This window comes from Festucalex cinctus, chromosome 2 (genome assembly GCF_051991245.1).
Source record: "Festucalex cinctus isolate MCC-2025b chromosome 2, RoL_Fcin_1.0, whole genome shotgun sequence".
Classification (NCBI taxonomy): domain Eukaryota; kingdom Metazoa; phylum Chordata; class Actinopteri; order Syngnathiformes; family Syngnathidae; genus Festucalex; species Festucalex cinctus.
In genome coordinates this window covers 9,966,666-9,982,486 of record NC_135412.1, presented here as the reverse complement: position 1 = coordinate 9,982,486, position 15,821 = coordinate 9,966,666, and the positions used below count along the sequence as shown (strand labels likewise).

General features: G+C 38.6%; 1 protein-coding gene across 6 annotated transcripts in view; it reads left to right on the top strand.

The window, feature by feature from the left end:
* plxna2 (plexin A2) overlaps positions 1-15,821 on the top strand; it is a 374,923-nt gene that overhangs the window by 287,688 nt on the left and 71,414 nt on the right. For all 6 annotated transcript variants that reach the window (XM_077512747.1, XM_077512745.1, XM_077512746.1 and 3 more), the window contains 4 exons: positions 133-256; positions 3,941-4,094; positions 10,241-10,337; positions 14,609-14,723. In XM_077512747.1, the coding sequence (XP_077368873.1) occupies positions 133-256; positions 3,941-4,094; positions 10,241-10,337; positions 14,609-14,723 (490 nt within the window). The remainder of the gene's footprint in view (positions 1-132; positions 257-3,940; positions 4,095-10,240; positions 10,338-14,608; positions 14,724-15,821) is intronic.

The window sequence follows — 15,821 nt, the reverse complement described above, 5'->3', positions numbered from 1 at the left end:
TTGATGTTTTGAATTGTTTATTCTTGAAGGAGATCTCCACGTTGAACACCTTTTTCTCGTTATTCAGAAAACAACTGACACTTTTTTTTTTTTTGGTTACATGAAGTACACAAATTATTGTCCTCTTTTCAGATGCTCCCAGAGGAACCGTTGCAATCGTGCACACGAGCCATACCGATTTGCCGCCTCTCTGGACCAGTGTGTGAAGATCACCGTGTACCCCGATAGCATCGCAGTCTCTGAGCCGAGCGTACCAGTAAGTTTGTACACACACAAACGCAATACATAATAAATGCCGGACAACTTGAACATTAATGTTCAAAAGTAGTTCTCATCTCCATATCTGCTACCCACGTACAGAAGCAGAATCACGAGAAGCGACTCCCTTGTCTTGATTGTGTGATGCATAAACATGAGATGGAAGGGTTCATAAGAGCTTTGTGTTGGCGTTTCAGAACGCATACGCTTGCTTGCATGGTGCGGAGCAACCAATATGGTTGCCAAGATGTGTTTGTGTGGGAGGCTGAGTGGGTGGTAAAAGTTGCCCAAGTGCAGAGGAGGACGGAGCATTTGGGCGCTAACTTGGGCGAAGATGTGCGCATGTGTGAGTGACGCAGACGAACACGACTGAACTGGACAACCACAAACAATTCACAGTTGGGATCTGACGAATGACCCTTGCTTACATAGACTGAAACCACTGGTGTTCTTGTCAAGAAATAAAGTTTTTGGTATGCCACATATTATAATTTTATTAAACTACAGGCTAGCTAACAATTGTTAGGCGAAAAAAAAGTGGCTTTCAATGTTGTTGCATTACCATAATACAGAGGATGGGTGAAAAAGAAGGGAAAGAGTCAAGATATTTCAGAGCCTGTGGGTAATTATAGTCCCATTCCCAGATTTCACTTGAGAATATCTTGAGATGGAATATAGGAATATAAATAAAGACACCAATGTTAGCTAACGCTTTTGTTTTGACCAACAAATACAGTATGGCTATTCATTCTTCTATATTTTTTTGACAATTATGTTCATCTCTTATTCAATACTGCCCTCAACACATTTGTTTCTAACTATCCACAAGAACACACTGGCAAAAATCACAAGATTCCACAGGGCCAGTTAACTATCTCCATGACAACGCCGTCTCCTCGCTAGAGCGCTTGAAACAGAGAGGAAACAATCCAATCACCTTTATTACACCTCGTGCCAATTAGGCTGCCAGAATCTAAAAACCTCCCACTCCACCACCGGCAAGGCGGCTGAGAGAACAAAAAAAAAAAAAAAGGCTTGACAGTCAAGAGACAAGTCTACTTGGTGTAGCAGCAAATTTTGAGTGTTTATCCGAGATACGGACGTGTCTCCCAGCATGAACACTGAGAGGCTAATTAACGTGAGAGGTTATTCTGGGAATTCCATGTCGGACAAAAAGCACTGATTGTTGCGCCTGCTGTAGGCTAATCAAGCATCCCCAACATGATGAATGGGGATGGACATTTTAAGGCTATAGTTTCTGCTCGAAAATAAACACTAACAAATGCAACACTCAAAATAACATGTTTTGAATTGCAGTTTGTGAGTCAGAATGTGCATCTTACACACCATCAAAACATAATGGAAAGCAAAAATGAGAATCGCAGAGTTTTCAGTTTTTGCCATAATTGAATGGCGGAGACGTTCCCAAAATGCTTCGCTGGGCTGGACGTACGTTGCGTAATGCGCTTTATGTAACCTGCATGACCTGCCGGAGGTCAAGGCAAGCTTGGTGCTACTTATGCCGCAGTACTTAGTTAGCAATGAGCTTTGGCTGGCTACTAGTGCAGCTAAACATGTAGAGAGGCTCCTAATCAATTCCTTAACGGCAGTGCATAAGCTACACTTCCGGCAAATATCGGTCTCATGATATTCTGATGTGACATAATGAATAGAAGAAGGAGAAGCCATTCTAATTGTTAAGCTAACCTAAGAATGGCATGTAATCATTTAACACCGTAATTAAGCGCTTGGGTGATCAAGTACACTTCATAAAATTCATAAAGGAAGCACATTGCCTTTTTTTTGTTCAAATTTGGATACTTCAGACAATTTATTGAATGTCTGGAGAGAAAATTATACAGGCTTACAGGACCAGAACCGGAACCCAGAAATTTATTTTATTACGTTACAGCGTACTTCAGCCGAGAGGATTTATACAAGTAATATCAGTAATGTTGTTTGTTTTCACAAAGTTCTGAGTTGTTGTTTTTTTATTTAACTTTTGAGATCTGATTAATAAATGTTCTCAATTACATTACAGTAGGTCTTTTTTTTTTTTTAGATTTTTCAGGAGACACAACAAAAAAATCATGAGGGGATGATTTTGGCATAATTTTAATTTTTTTTTTTTTTGTTTGCAAGTTGCAAGGTTTTGGCCTGATGACAACGATATGCAACAAGATTTATTTTCTGTAGTCTGTAACAACACAGACAAAGAATAATCAGCACAGAATCAACACCATGCTTTTACCATATACACAATCATGAACCAACGATACATACATGACTGATTTGTATCAACACAAACATTGACACGAGGCATTAACACACTAGCACAAACTGACACTAATAAATGGAAAAAAACAATATGGACACTAGCACTTAACACAGTAAGTCATTTAACACAACTTTTGACATTTACACGCAATAGTAACTATAAAGCAATACATGCAAATTACAACAATGAAATCAACTACAATGGGACACCAGTAGCTGCATCAACATAGAAGCAAAGAATTTTCACTTTCTGTTTGTTACCTTGCGCAAGACACATTTAAGGACGGCCAACAAAACCGGACATCGCAAATGAGAAAGAAAGAAATCGCTTTAGTGATCTTAATGGCACAGTATTGCCACAATATGGCACCAAAGTAATTATCATTGCTCTGTCCTGAGGAAGAAAAAAACATCAAACCGGTGTTTTGTTTTGTTTTTCCCAGTGACTAAGGATGGGTTCCCCAAAGAATCTGTAAATAGGCGAATTTGCGGGACGTAATCTTTTTGCATTTTGCATGACTTTTGCATTTCCTTTTTTTTCCATCTCACCATTGCTAATGCCAAATTTCGCTAGTTCTAAAGTTCTTTCAGCCATCCTCACTCACGTATGCTTTCTTTGCTTTCCACCGCAACCTATTTAGGCAGCAAACTACTCAGACGTTAATTCCTTGCACCATCAATTGGTTGATGCTGTAACAACACAACTTACACACCATCTGCTACATCGACCAAATTCCAAACGATCAACATTGATTCTTAACAGTAAAAACTACTAACCCAAGAAGATGTCAGCATCCTTTAGACGGTTACTATACTCTGCTAACGAGGGACACCACATCATCCGCTGCCGGGACGTTGTGCATCTCTTAGAAGGCTGAAAGTTAAGCTGCTCGGTTGCCTCCTTGGTCCCAGCAGCCCTGCGGTGTTTAGTTCACAGGCAGATAAAAACAAAGAGAAACTTCAAACAGCATGGCCCATATATGACTACTAATGGAACAAGACTGCGAAATGTCACAGTGATAATTATCCAGGCTGCTGTCTCTTTTGGATGAGAGCGATCACACAACACGTGTCTGCAAAATGTATTTATAAATAAGTTTCTTCACAGGCAGAGCAGCTGAAAACTGCATCGGCTGTGTCACTGCTCTCCAGAGAATGACTTCAAACGAGCGCATCTCCATATGTGCATGTGTGCGGCTTTTTGCATAAGCAATGCACCACATATAGACTATTGTCTCTGTTCCATGAAAACCTTACCCAAAACATATCTCCATTTTATGATGATTTTGACAATTTCATAGTTAGCAACAACCAAGTGTATGGCGACCAGAACTGTTCTTCAACAACCTGTTTTCAGCCTTGTTTTCAAATGTAAAGTTTCTTATTTCCACCCTTCCACTTTCAGCTGCTGGTGAAGGTCAGCGATGTTCCGGACCTTTCGGCTGGAATAACCTGTTCCTTTGGTAATCTGACGGAGGTGGAGGGGCAAGTCAACGGCAACCAGATACTATGCGTGTCCCCTGCTGCCAAGGACGTCCCTCTCATCCCTTCTGACCAAGGTACAGTAGATATTGTCATCGCTAAACGGTACGCCAAACCCCCACTATTTTCTGGGATATGGGAAATCTCCAAGTAATTGATTCCTACCAGGAAAGAAAGTTTGTTATTGTCTAAAGATGCAACAAAAGAGTAGCAGTCGTTTTTCTTCTATTAACTCATTCGCTCCCAGCCATTTTCACAGAAACAATCCTGTTCGCTCCCGGCTGTTTTACTGGGTTTTGACTGATTTTGCAAGGCACACAGAATACTGTGTTCAATTGCTATAAAAGCATGGAACCTACCAAAAGAAAGATTTAAGTCTCTTCTTTCGTCTGGAAAAAAAGTATGTTTCTATCTATTTCCGTTTTGCAGTAATTAGTATTAGAAGAGAGCTAAGTTTCATCAGTTTTCACAAATCTAATAATTTAGTAATTTAGTAAGTAATTTAACTTTTATTCTAGATGGCCCTGCTTGATCTCCTTTGCTCTGCTGCCACCTGCTGGCCATTTGTGTAATAACTACTATTTATGCAACCATTCTTTGCAGTTGAGAGGCTGCATCAAAGCCTTCTGTATGCTCTAGCATAAAAAAAACAAAAAAACGTATAAATACGTCTTTGGGACACTTACAACATTAAATAAAAATGTATTTGCACGTATGAAGCTCAAGATTTTCTTGGCCTCAAAATGCCACGAGATGGTATTGAAATAATATTTTTTTGTATTAGAAACAGCTTTGGCCTGAGCACATGATTCACCATGATCATTCCTATTAATGAAACTAAAAGATTTTTTTTTTAAAACACACACACACGGTCATTAGGTTGGATTTCCATCTCTTTTTCAATCAGTTCACGTACACACTTACTGAAGCACCATTTATTCAGAGTCATCTTAAGACTGGTGCACATCAGCTCCCACTGATCTGGAATTGGCAGAGTAACTGAGAGGTGTGCCCGACAAGAGGTCCAGCCGCATTAGTACCTGATGGAGGACAAGATTGTTACCCCCCCAGCCTGTGGATGATGGTACGGCTGAGCACATTAGGACCCTCCGGGTTGTTTGCGGACGTAAAGGTTCTAACATGTTGGCTTGGGGAAGACAGGGAAGTTAATGTGGTAGATTAGCACTCTGGCACTGAGAGACGGTCTCCTCCTGAGAAATGTGTTACCTACACAAAGAAACTACACTTTATTGGGCAAGGAGCTATATTTGGCAACTTTAGTGAGAGTTCAAAATTGACTCTCTTTGATTCATAAAATGAAGCTACAGCAATAATACCCATCCATCTATTTTCCCAGTTATTTGCCACCACAGTCACTGATCTTGTTGGAGTACAAAATATAACGATGTACTTTTTTTTTTTTTTCTTCACCAAAAGCAGTTTAGGAAAAGCAGCATATTGTCGCAACTATGTGAACACATATCCATTTTTGTCATTTTTTAATTTTTGCGATGATACCGAATGCATGCATCCCAAAAAACATAAAATAGTAGAAAAAAAAGAGGAAAAAAAAGACAAAAATGGACATAAGTTTTTTTTTTCACATAGCAGCAACAATATACTGTATAATAATAATCAAACGGTCAACAACTAAAACAAAACCAAGACAAATGCAAACCGACATGAATTTACTCTGCAGCAACACCAAAGTAAGTTGCCAAATTGAAATATTAATGTATTTTATTAATACCTTTTTAAAGACACTTAAAGGTGCATTGTGCTGTTTACAAGGGTAATGTTAAAGCTTTTTCTACATCATACATGCTCCACCAATGCCTAGATGAGTACAAAGAGCCTTGACTGTTTTACTCTGACTGCATCTATCAACTTTTATCTTCCCTTTTTAGTAGAGTGTGCGGACCCCCGCACACTCCACAGTTTCTTTGGAGAGGGGCGGAGTTTTTTTTACCTCATTTGAAGTCATGTCTTCATTTGTCAACTGTGGCTGTCACTTTAAGATCTCGCACGTACTCGCACATGCACAAAGAATGAGCCTAACACAGATGCTGCAGTTACACTTTGGGCCAGAGATGGCAGTCGTGAGTAAAAAAAGTGACAAACTGCACAATGATCCTTTAAGTAAATACCTAAAATGGAAATATGCAAGGGTTCATGTTTATTTTATTTTTCAATATATATTAAATATGTCATCTATATTCTTATTTTTATTTATTTCATTTCTAAATGTTTGTTTATATTTTAGAACTCTAAAATTTCGTTTACTTGAATGTGTCAACTAAGAAAGGGGCCAAACCTCCACCAAGGCTAAAACAAGTATCAATAAAGGGAGCAGGTACAATTTATGATGTTAAGAGCTATTAATCATCATATCAGGTTGACTATTGTGACTTGATTGATTTTGGTATGAATTTATTGAGGGTATTCTTGCAAAAATGTCTTCCCATCATAAATAAGAGCAATGCAACTCAACCTCAAGAGCCCTTTGTTGTCCCTGAATCTTATTGAATTCCTAATTTTGGTCCCTTGTGCAAAAGCAACGTCCATCAAGGCATGCTTGGATGAGTTTGGTTTACTATATAAGAAAAAAATAAAAATCCCATGAGGAATGTTTTAAAACACATTTTGGACATACTTCAACACCTTATCTTGCCAGAAAAGTGGAAGTTGTTCCAACTGTGAGGTGATGTCATCACTCCCTGTTTCTGCCCATTTTGGTTTGACTTTCTCTACACTTCCATTCCTCTTCTGCAAAGTCAGATAGCTGTGTGGATTATGAGAAGATTGGAGGTTGCGGATGACATTTACCTGAGGGAGAACATTCATATCTGGGCCTGATGCTTCATTCCCTGTGGGAGTTGTGGGCAAACAGAGCTGTCATTTACTCGCAGGATGGAGGATTAGCACCCCCACTGCCCAGTCGCCTCAAAACACACAGTGATTCTCACACACACTGCACATCATCTATTATTCAGCATGTTTGGTTTCATCACCCTGTGGCCAGCTTGTCTCGCCAAAAACACATTCTTCGGGCCCATCAACAGCTGGTACAATTTGTAATGATAGTCAGGTACCAAAAAAACAGAAAGGATCGTACGTCCAATGATGCAGGTTCATGGAAATTATGTGGAAGAATAATTGAAAGGTCAATAGACTTTTTGACCTTTTTGACATGACTTTTTTTTTGTATTCTAGCTTAGTCATGTATCACGTTACAGACAGGTTTGGAGAGGTCAAAGATCATGAATACATTTGACTGTGCAATATGTTGAAGTTCCATGCAGGATCTTGTAACAAATTACCATGCAAAGGACCATAAAAATTTGAATATGAGCCGCTTTCAAGATAAATACAAAAATACTGATGTAAATTATTGACCCTGGCAATTGAAATGGATGGATTAGTCTATTTTGAATTTTTACTTAATTGGCAGATATTATGCACTCCATAATACACTGTACTGCACTGCAAGGAAACAGGTGTTGCAGTGATTCATTTTCGTGTTGACTTTTACATGACTCCCCCAAAAAAAACAAAAAAACAAAAAAAGGTGCGGAATTAAGGAGAGTAGTTCGTTTCTGAATCCTTGAGGAGATGAATTTGTGCAACTCTGCACCGGATGTTGAGAGGCGAATGTGTCTACACACTTGTGTGAAACCAGAGCCTGATTCCCAACAGGTGCTACGGAGAGAACAGGGCATTGTGGGTCACACAAACCTCCTACACACTGAATGTCATCAGAAATTCAGGCTGCTATACACAAACATGTGTACACAACTCAGTCACACGCACACACACTGTATTTATGGAGTCTATTCCCGTGTGGCTAGATGAGATGGATAGCGGCTGTTTTACTGCGAACGGACAGTACACCAGAACACTGCTTGGATAAATAAAAGAACACAAATTGTGACTTGGTGTATTTGCAATTTGTGGAACTATAATGCGTGTTTGTCAGGGTAACTTGTTTGACATCTATTAAACACGACACAAAAAGGAGAGAAGACACTCACTTCAGGGCTCACAAGGAGAGAGGAGAGGAACTGACTGATACAATTCACTCCTGCACTCTCTGAAGATTCCTCTCCTCACCCTCTCTATTTATTTGGTTTTCCACGCCCCTAATTACATGGGTGTTCCAACCCTAAAAATGCAAATGAAAGGCATAGTTGTAACACAGAATACTTGTTTGTCTATGTGTTCTCCATGTGAGTGGAAGATTGCTGGGTGTGTGTGGTCAAGTTCGCAATCATTTCTTAACAGAAAACAGGCGACCTCAGCAGAAAAAAAAACAAAAAAACATTTTGCTGCGTTAGATGTTGTGGTTCTTCAACTTCTTGAGTCATCTTCAAAATAGCCAGGCTATGTGAATGTGAGTGGGAACACAGAAAAGCATTCTTCATTGCAGCAAATGTATGATAACTTATTATTTACAATTATTCCTACAGTGTTACAAATAATATGTAATAATTTTGTAGTTTAATAACCCATTATCACATGCCACAACAAACGCAAAGAGGAATGGAAAATGGGTTATGTGGCACGTCATGGTTTGCATGTGAAGCTTGGTGAACTCAGTTATATTATAAAATCCCTATCTGTTTGAATATGTTGTTGGAATTTTGATGAATGATTCTTAATTTCCAACATGAAACGTTTTTCATTTCATTTGCCCACGACATGTAGTTGGATATGATGTCATTTCTTTTGGCGCAGCCTGTTAATTCAAGAGGAATGCGGTGCTGACAGGTTGAATTGCAGTCCAACAGTCACAACACATTCTTCTGTGAAATATGCAATTTCTCTATTTTAACACAGTTTATTGGATGACTCCTGATTAAGGAGTGATGACATCCAAAGTAGTCATTTCCGTAAACGCTGACGAATGATTTCACAGAAACCAAATGCCTACTCAAGAAATCAATTCACGACTTTAACGCTGGTTTAAACATGAAAATCACATCATATTAAACCACAGATACAATGGATATCCCCCCCCCCCAAGGGACTGTGAGAAGTGTGTTACAGACATGAGCGCTAGGGCTGGGTATTGCCGCCAACCTCACGATACAATACGTATCACGATACAGGGATCACGATACGATACGTATTGCGATACATATGTATCCCAATACTTGATCTTCAAGGCGATACGTATTCCGATATATTACATTAATTTTCTTGCATTTTATAAAAACAGTCATATGTGTACCTAAAGGATATGTTTGTTATGCTGACTGCCAAAAATATTTTTGTTAGCAGCTCTTCTGGTTTACCACCGAGCGGCATGCCTGTTCTAAATGTGTACGCACTGCACAGCAAGGAGCAGCTTTCACAGACACACCGGGAACATTTATTAATAGGCATGAGCCGATATGAGCAAAAATATCAAAGTATTAAAATTACAGCTCTAAAATGTGCTTATTTGAAATATTTCGGGAAATAAAAACAGATTTTTTTTCACGTAACACATTCTATTTCGTTTTTAAACAAAATATACGAAAATTGGTACATTAAGAAACGTGCCATGTTAAGTTTATCAGCAAATAAATGTTGATATTCTTCCTCTGTTTTCATTTTTCTTAGCAAGACACAGTGTCCAATCACTGGTGAGCTATTTTTTGCATTAATTGAAGTCAATTAACTTCAAAGATGCTGCTGGTTTTTATTTATTTTTTTAGTACAATGTAAGCTGCAAAGGCAAACGTTAACTGCCTATTTAAAGATAACGAGCAATATCGATTCTGACGCCTGCGTATCGATACGCGTATTGTAATGAGGCCTGCAACGATATATTGCCGTATCGATTTTTTTAGCACACCCCTACTGAGCGCTAGTAGGTACTTTAATGAAATGCCATGACATCATTTTCAACATTCTCCCCTTTGAAATTTTGGTTTAAAAAGTCCAACAGTAGTATCAATGTACTTTAAATGCTTGTCACTCTGCATGTGTTTAGTAACAATAATTACTGGGTGAAACTAAACATCCATTTTTCTCTCGTTGTCTACCTGTTGCAATTTCCAACAGCTTCATCGCTGATCAGTGATGGCTTTGATGGCCAATAAACATTCATTTTGTTGCAGATTCTTACACTCGGGACGCAACATATCGGCAATCCTTTCTAACATGTTTGACTGTTACAGAATTGAAGTATTTTCCAAGAATTTCTCTTCAGCGTCTTCTTGTGCCTCTTCTCCCACAGATTGGTCGGGTGTCGAGCTAAGACTCATTTCAAAGGAGACGGGTCAGATGCTCATTAGCACGGAGGTCAAGTTTTACAACTGCAGCGTCCACCAACTGTGAGTAACTCTCATCTCCACATTTGCTGCCCAGGCCAGAACCACATTGGAACAATGCTCGGAATTTGTATTGTATTTATTAGGGGTGTGAATTGCCTAGTACCTGACGATTCGATTCGTATCACGATTCACAGGTCACGATTCGATTCGATACCGATTAAGTCGATTGTTGCGATTTTTTTTCATTCAAATTTAGAAAATACTAATCAGTACGCTTGTAGAGTGTAAGATTTATATGAAAATGTATTATTTATTTATCTGAAATTTCAGTCTTATAGAGGTTGTAATCTGTTTCATGTTTGAACAGCATTAAAATAAAATATTAAGGCTTAATGTTCCATTCATATAACATTCTTCCATGCTCAAGGTGTGAATCCTAACCCGAAGTCAGACGTTTTGTTGAATATTTTTCCATTAAAAATGGAAGTTTAAAAATCGATTCACACACACAAAAAAAATAAAAATAAAATAAAAAAAAGGCAATGATGATAAGACGTTGAATCGGTAAGACTACCGAATGAACAATTCTGAGCTCTTTAAAAAAAAAAAAAAAAAAAAAACGATTTTTTTTTTATTGAATCGATTCGAGAATCGCGCGATGTAGTATCGCGATATATCGCCGAATCGATTTTTTTTAACACCCCTAGTATTTATATAGCATTATCGAAAATCAAATCATTAGTTTAGTCAAACTGAAACAATTACTATTACGAATAATTCCTCCTCATACTCAGGACATATGTGTTTGAATCTCCATTGGAACATCTCCATGGGGAGTTGAATGTTATTCCTATGCTTTTGTGGGTTTCGGGTCATCGCCTTTGCTCCCATACCCCAAAAAGATGATGATTAGCTATAAATGAAGACTCTAAATTGCCCATCAGTGTGAAAGTGCGTCCTAATGTCCCGTCTCGCGAGGCCTCGCTGATTTGTAGGAGGTGCTCATGATGTTTACGGAAGACGGACGCCCGGTGCTGTTTACATTACTTTAAAAACACTCTCTCCTCATTGGACGTGTTCGGGCATTTGTTGAGACAGAATACTCTAGTTTCCCGGTATGTAATCTTTGAAAGTGGTTGTTGAGGGCCTCAACATTTGTGTTTCATTTAAACACATAAACGATCAACAACACTGCACTAACCACAACATATAGGAAACACTCACTGTCTCGCATTGTTATTTGACCTTGCAGGTGTAGGACTACATGTGCTCTACTGAGGGCCATTCTAGTTTGGAATTAAATTTGGAGATGTCTGTGTAGCACATTCGCAATGGCTGACTTCACTTGACTGTGGCAGTTTGTGCCGTGTTGAGTGAGCTCCAAAGCACTTGCTGACTTGGAAGTATCACTAAATTGAGAGCGAGAGATTAGGAGGTTTCACAGCGGCCGCGCGAACAGATGCGCACGAATCCAAAAAGCACTTTACCCCTCGACATGAAAAAAGCAAAATGTTGCAGCCACTGTCTCTCCTGCTAAATCAAAGGCAGGCTGTGTTGTTGTGGAGTTCACATGCAACACGCAGACTGTACACTCAGAGCTCACCCTATAGCTCCATACATGTTTCGACTCTATGAAAACCTTGCCAGAGTGATACAGAAAAAGCAATTACCAGCCTTCACATCAGCTCTCTTCATCAGCAACGACACAAACTTGCACACACATAACAAGAAAAGGGCACGCGCCGCCTCGCACACCATCGAATGCCAGCTTGTGCTCTCGCACATTGTGCGCTCTCTGTTAGCCTGAGGGGGAGTCGGCCTTATTCTTTTGCATCCGTGGGCTCAGTCAGAGATCCCTCCCATGCTTTTTGCACCCATGAATATTTCAAAGTGAGCGCCAGGAGGAGAGCAAGCAGCAGAAGCGTTGCTGTAACAACAAACACTGTTATCAACTGTGCCTGAATGCACAGCATAGTAAATGTCGTTGCGATCGATTAAAATACATTGCCTTGTCATTAAAACGTGTCGTGTCTTATACTCCTTAGCATGATTCATGTTTCAGATGTTTTAGAATTTATATATATATATATATATATATATATATATATATATATATATATATATATATATATATATATATATATATATATATGTATATATATATATATATACATACATACATACATATATTAGTGGTGTCAAAATTAGTGCGTTAATTTTGAGTTAATTTAAAGTTCCTTTAACGCCACAAATTTTTTTTAAGGCGCAATTAATGACCGCCCCATACTTGGCGTGCCTGTCCGGGGGAATTCCAGTCACAATGCAGAAGACACATCCATGTCAAAATTTAGCAGTAATATTTTATAATAATGCATATATTTGTGGATATTTGGATCAAGTTGTATTTTACAATTTTAAGAATGTGCAGAATTTCAAAAGTTACTTCATGTTAAAGATTAGAAAAATGCACTGAGCTGTCACCAATGTCTTACAAATGAAATTATGCCATCTAGTGGCATAAAAAATGACCAACACAAATCAATATCAAACTTGTTTTTACAGTACAGTGCATCTTTTTAATTTTAACTCAATTTTATGAATTATTATGAAATTACTGCATCAATGACTAAAAGATGCAGCCATATTTTTACCACCCCCCCTCCACACACACTTTTATGTTAACGAGAGTATGAAAACTTCGGGAAAAAAATATTTTATTGAACACTTACACAGTAGGTCATCACAAACGTCCATAGAAATTCTCATTCACTGTACTAAACAGCGATGAATACTACATGAGCATATTGCAGGGGATACGTGGAAAGACGGATTTAATTTATTGATGCACCAAAATCAGAACAATCACATGTCAACTCAAGTCGTAGGGGATGCAGTTTTGACCAAGTGAAAAAGGTTGGGTAATTCTGAGTTTTTTTACTTGTTTGGCTCTGTGGTTGCGTTAGCTAAAGTAATAACACAACCATGCACCGGTCACCAGAGTGAGACATTAGGAAATTAGGCAAATTAAATTTGTGATAAATAGTTTCTGGTAGTAAGTATTTGAACTTCAGCAAAATTGTATTGTCCCAGTTTTTAGTTTTGATAATCTGGTCAGCCTGCCTTTTACTATTAACAGTGGTTAGCTTATTGGCATGCTTATGACAAAAATACACCCTTGTCATATAATGGTTAGGACTGGGAGTTTTATTGTTCTTATTTATGATGGTGACAGTTAATCTCCATTATTTCCCATGAGAAATTTGCTTAGAATGTCAAACAAAGTGGAGGTCAGAAGGACGATGTTTATCCTTAGATGTTCCATTGTAATCCCTTTTTACTTTCAGTATTTCCAAAAAGAAAACTATAATGTGCAATTAATAATTACCCTTTACGTTAAATTAAGCCAGCATAGATGAGAGGCCCCACAATTTCAAGGCTTTTGCGATATAAATAGTCATAAAGATTAAGTGGGATCAACACAAACAGGGTCTGCGTGCTGCATGATAAGTACTTTTCTTCTGATAACTTGGGCACTTGCAATAAATGCAGCCCGGCAGGTATTAAAGCAGAGATACAGTACAAGCTGGAAGGCTCGGAATTAGACGCACAATAAACACTGAATTTAAATCTGCCGGGAATAAACTATTTAACTGCTCAAATTTCTCTAGTCTGTTTATTATTTCTGTTTCTTATTTGGATTTTTTTTCGAGTTCTTTCAAGTGCAAGGTGTATTGATTGGACCCTCTAGACTGGCCAATGATTGCATGAAGTGTGAAAAGTGCAGTCAGCGCTTATATTTTGGAACTTGCTCGCCTCACACCCTTTGTTCAGCATTGTATGTGCTACTCATCATTCAGACACACATACAATATGAACACTTACACACATTCTGTCACACACACAGCAGATGTTAATTACCCACAATGCTGTGCTAATGGTAATTGCGGGATCAAACTGTGCCAGTGTCTTATTTGTCCTCATTGCTCCACGTCGCCCACTGTGTCGTCCACTCGCTTTTATCATGACAGCTGCTTTTTAGCAGGCCAAATATGACACCCACACCCCCATCCAACACGTCCACACAAACCAAACTGTACATTTCTTTAATGTAAAGCAGCAGAAAAAAAAAAATGCATGCTGTGAGAACTTGGCCCCGAAGCTATCAGGTCCAGTGCCAACCGCAAGGACACAACAGCAGGTGTCCACTCGGGATCAGAACTCATTTCCTCTGTAGAGTGTCGGCCAACTTTGACCAAGCTGCCGCCTCCTCCCCTCCTCCTTTTGATTCTGCCACTCTCACGCTGCGTGTGTGCGCGCGTGTGCCCATGCAGGTGTCTGTCATGTGTGAACAGCGCCTTCCGCTGCCATTGGTGCAAATACCGCAACTTGTGCACCCACGACCCGTCAAGCTGTTCTTTCCAGGAGGGAAGGGTCAACACCTCGGAGGTTGGTGAAAAGCACACAGTAACATACAACTGACCAGCCATAACATTATCAGCTGTTATTACTTTAACAGTAGTAATAAACTTCAAATTAAATTCATCCCTCTTTGCCAATGTCTAGCAAAACTGAACATATTTTTGTTTTGCTTTTTCAGTGGCTGTAATTTGACTGTGCATGTGGTCATAATGTTCTGGTTGGTCAGAGTACAGTGTATTTATACTCAACAAAAACATCAATGCAACATTTTTGATTTTGCTCCCATTTTTTATGAGATGAACTCAAAGATACAACACTTTTACCACATACACAATATCACCATTTCTCTCAGAAATTGTTCACGAACAACTCTGTGACAGTGAGCACTTCTCCTTTGCCGAGATAATCCAGGTGTGCCATATCAAAATGCTGATGCAGACCACTCCGAAAGGTGCAGGATATTTATTTATTTATTTTATTTTATTTTATTTTATTTTATTTTATTTTATTTTATTTTATTTTATTTTATTTTATTTTATTTTATTTATTTTTTATTGGGGGGCTGCGGGGGCCAGTAAAAGTGACCTTTTATAGTGGGAAGACACCTGTGCACTAATATCAGTGTCTAATAAGCATCTTGATATGGTACACCTTTGAGGTGAGAGGGATTATCTTGGCAAAGGAGAAGTGTTCACCATCACAGATTTAGACAGGTTTGTGAAAATATTTGAGAGAAATGGTGATATTGTGTATGTGGAAGAAGTTTTAGATCTTTGAGTTCGTCTCATGAAAAATGGACGCAAAAACAAGTGTTGCGTTTATGTTTATGTTGAGTATAAAAGCAGTTGGAACTTGGTACCGCAACAATCTCAATTTGTTCTGATATGGTTTTCCGTAATAATAATGGAAATACAAATTATCTGTTCCAGGATCAAGTTGTCACCATCAATAAATCTTTCTTAAGTGTACATGCAATGCTTTAAGTGGCCTAAGTGTAAAAATGTGTTCACCACATTTCAAGTGTAGTCGTCTAAGTTAAACACTAAAACACATAAGCAAAATCTAACATGGACTTTTCAAAGCAAGCTTTGGATGTGAATTTTATGACTTCACTTATCCTTCATG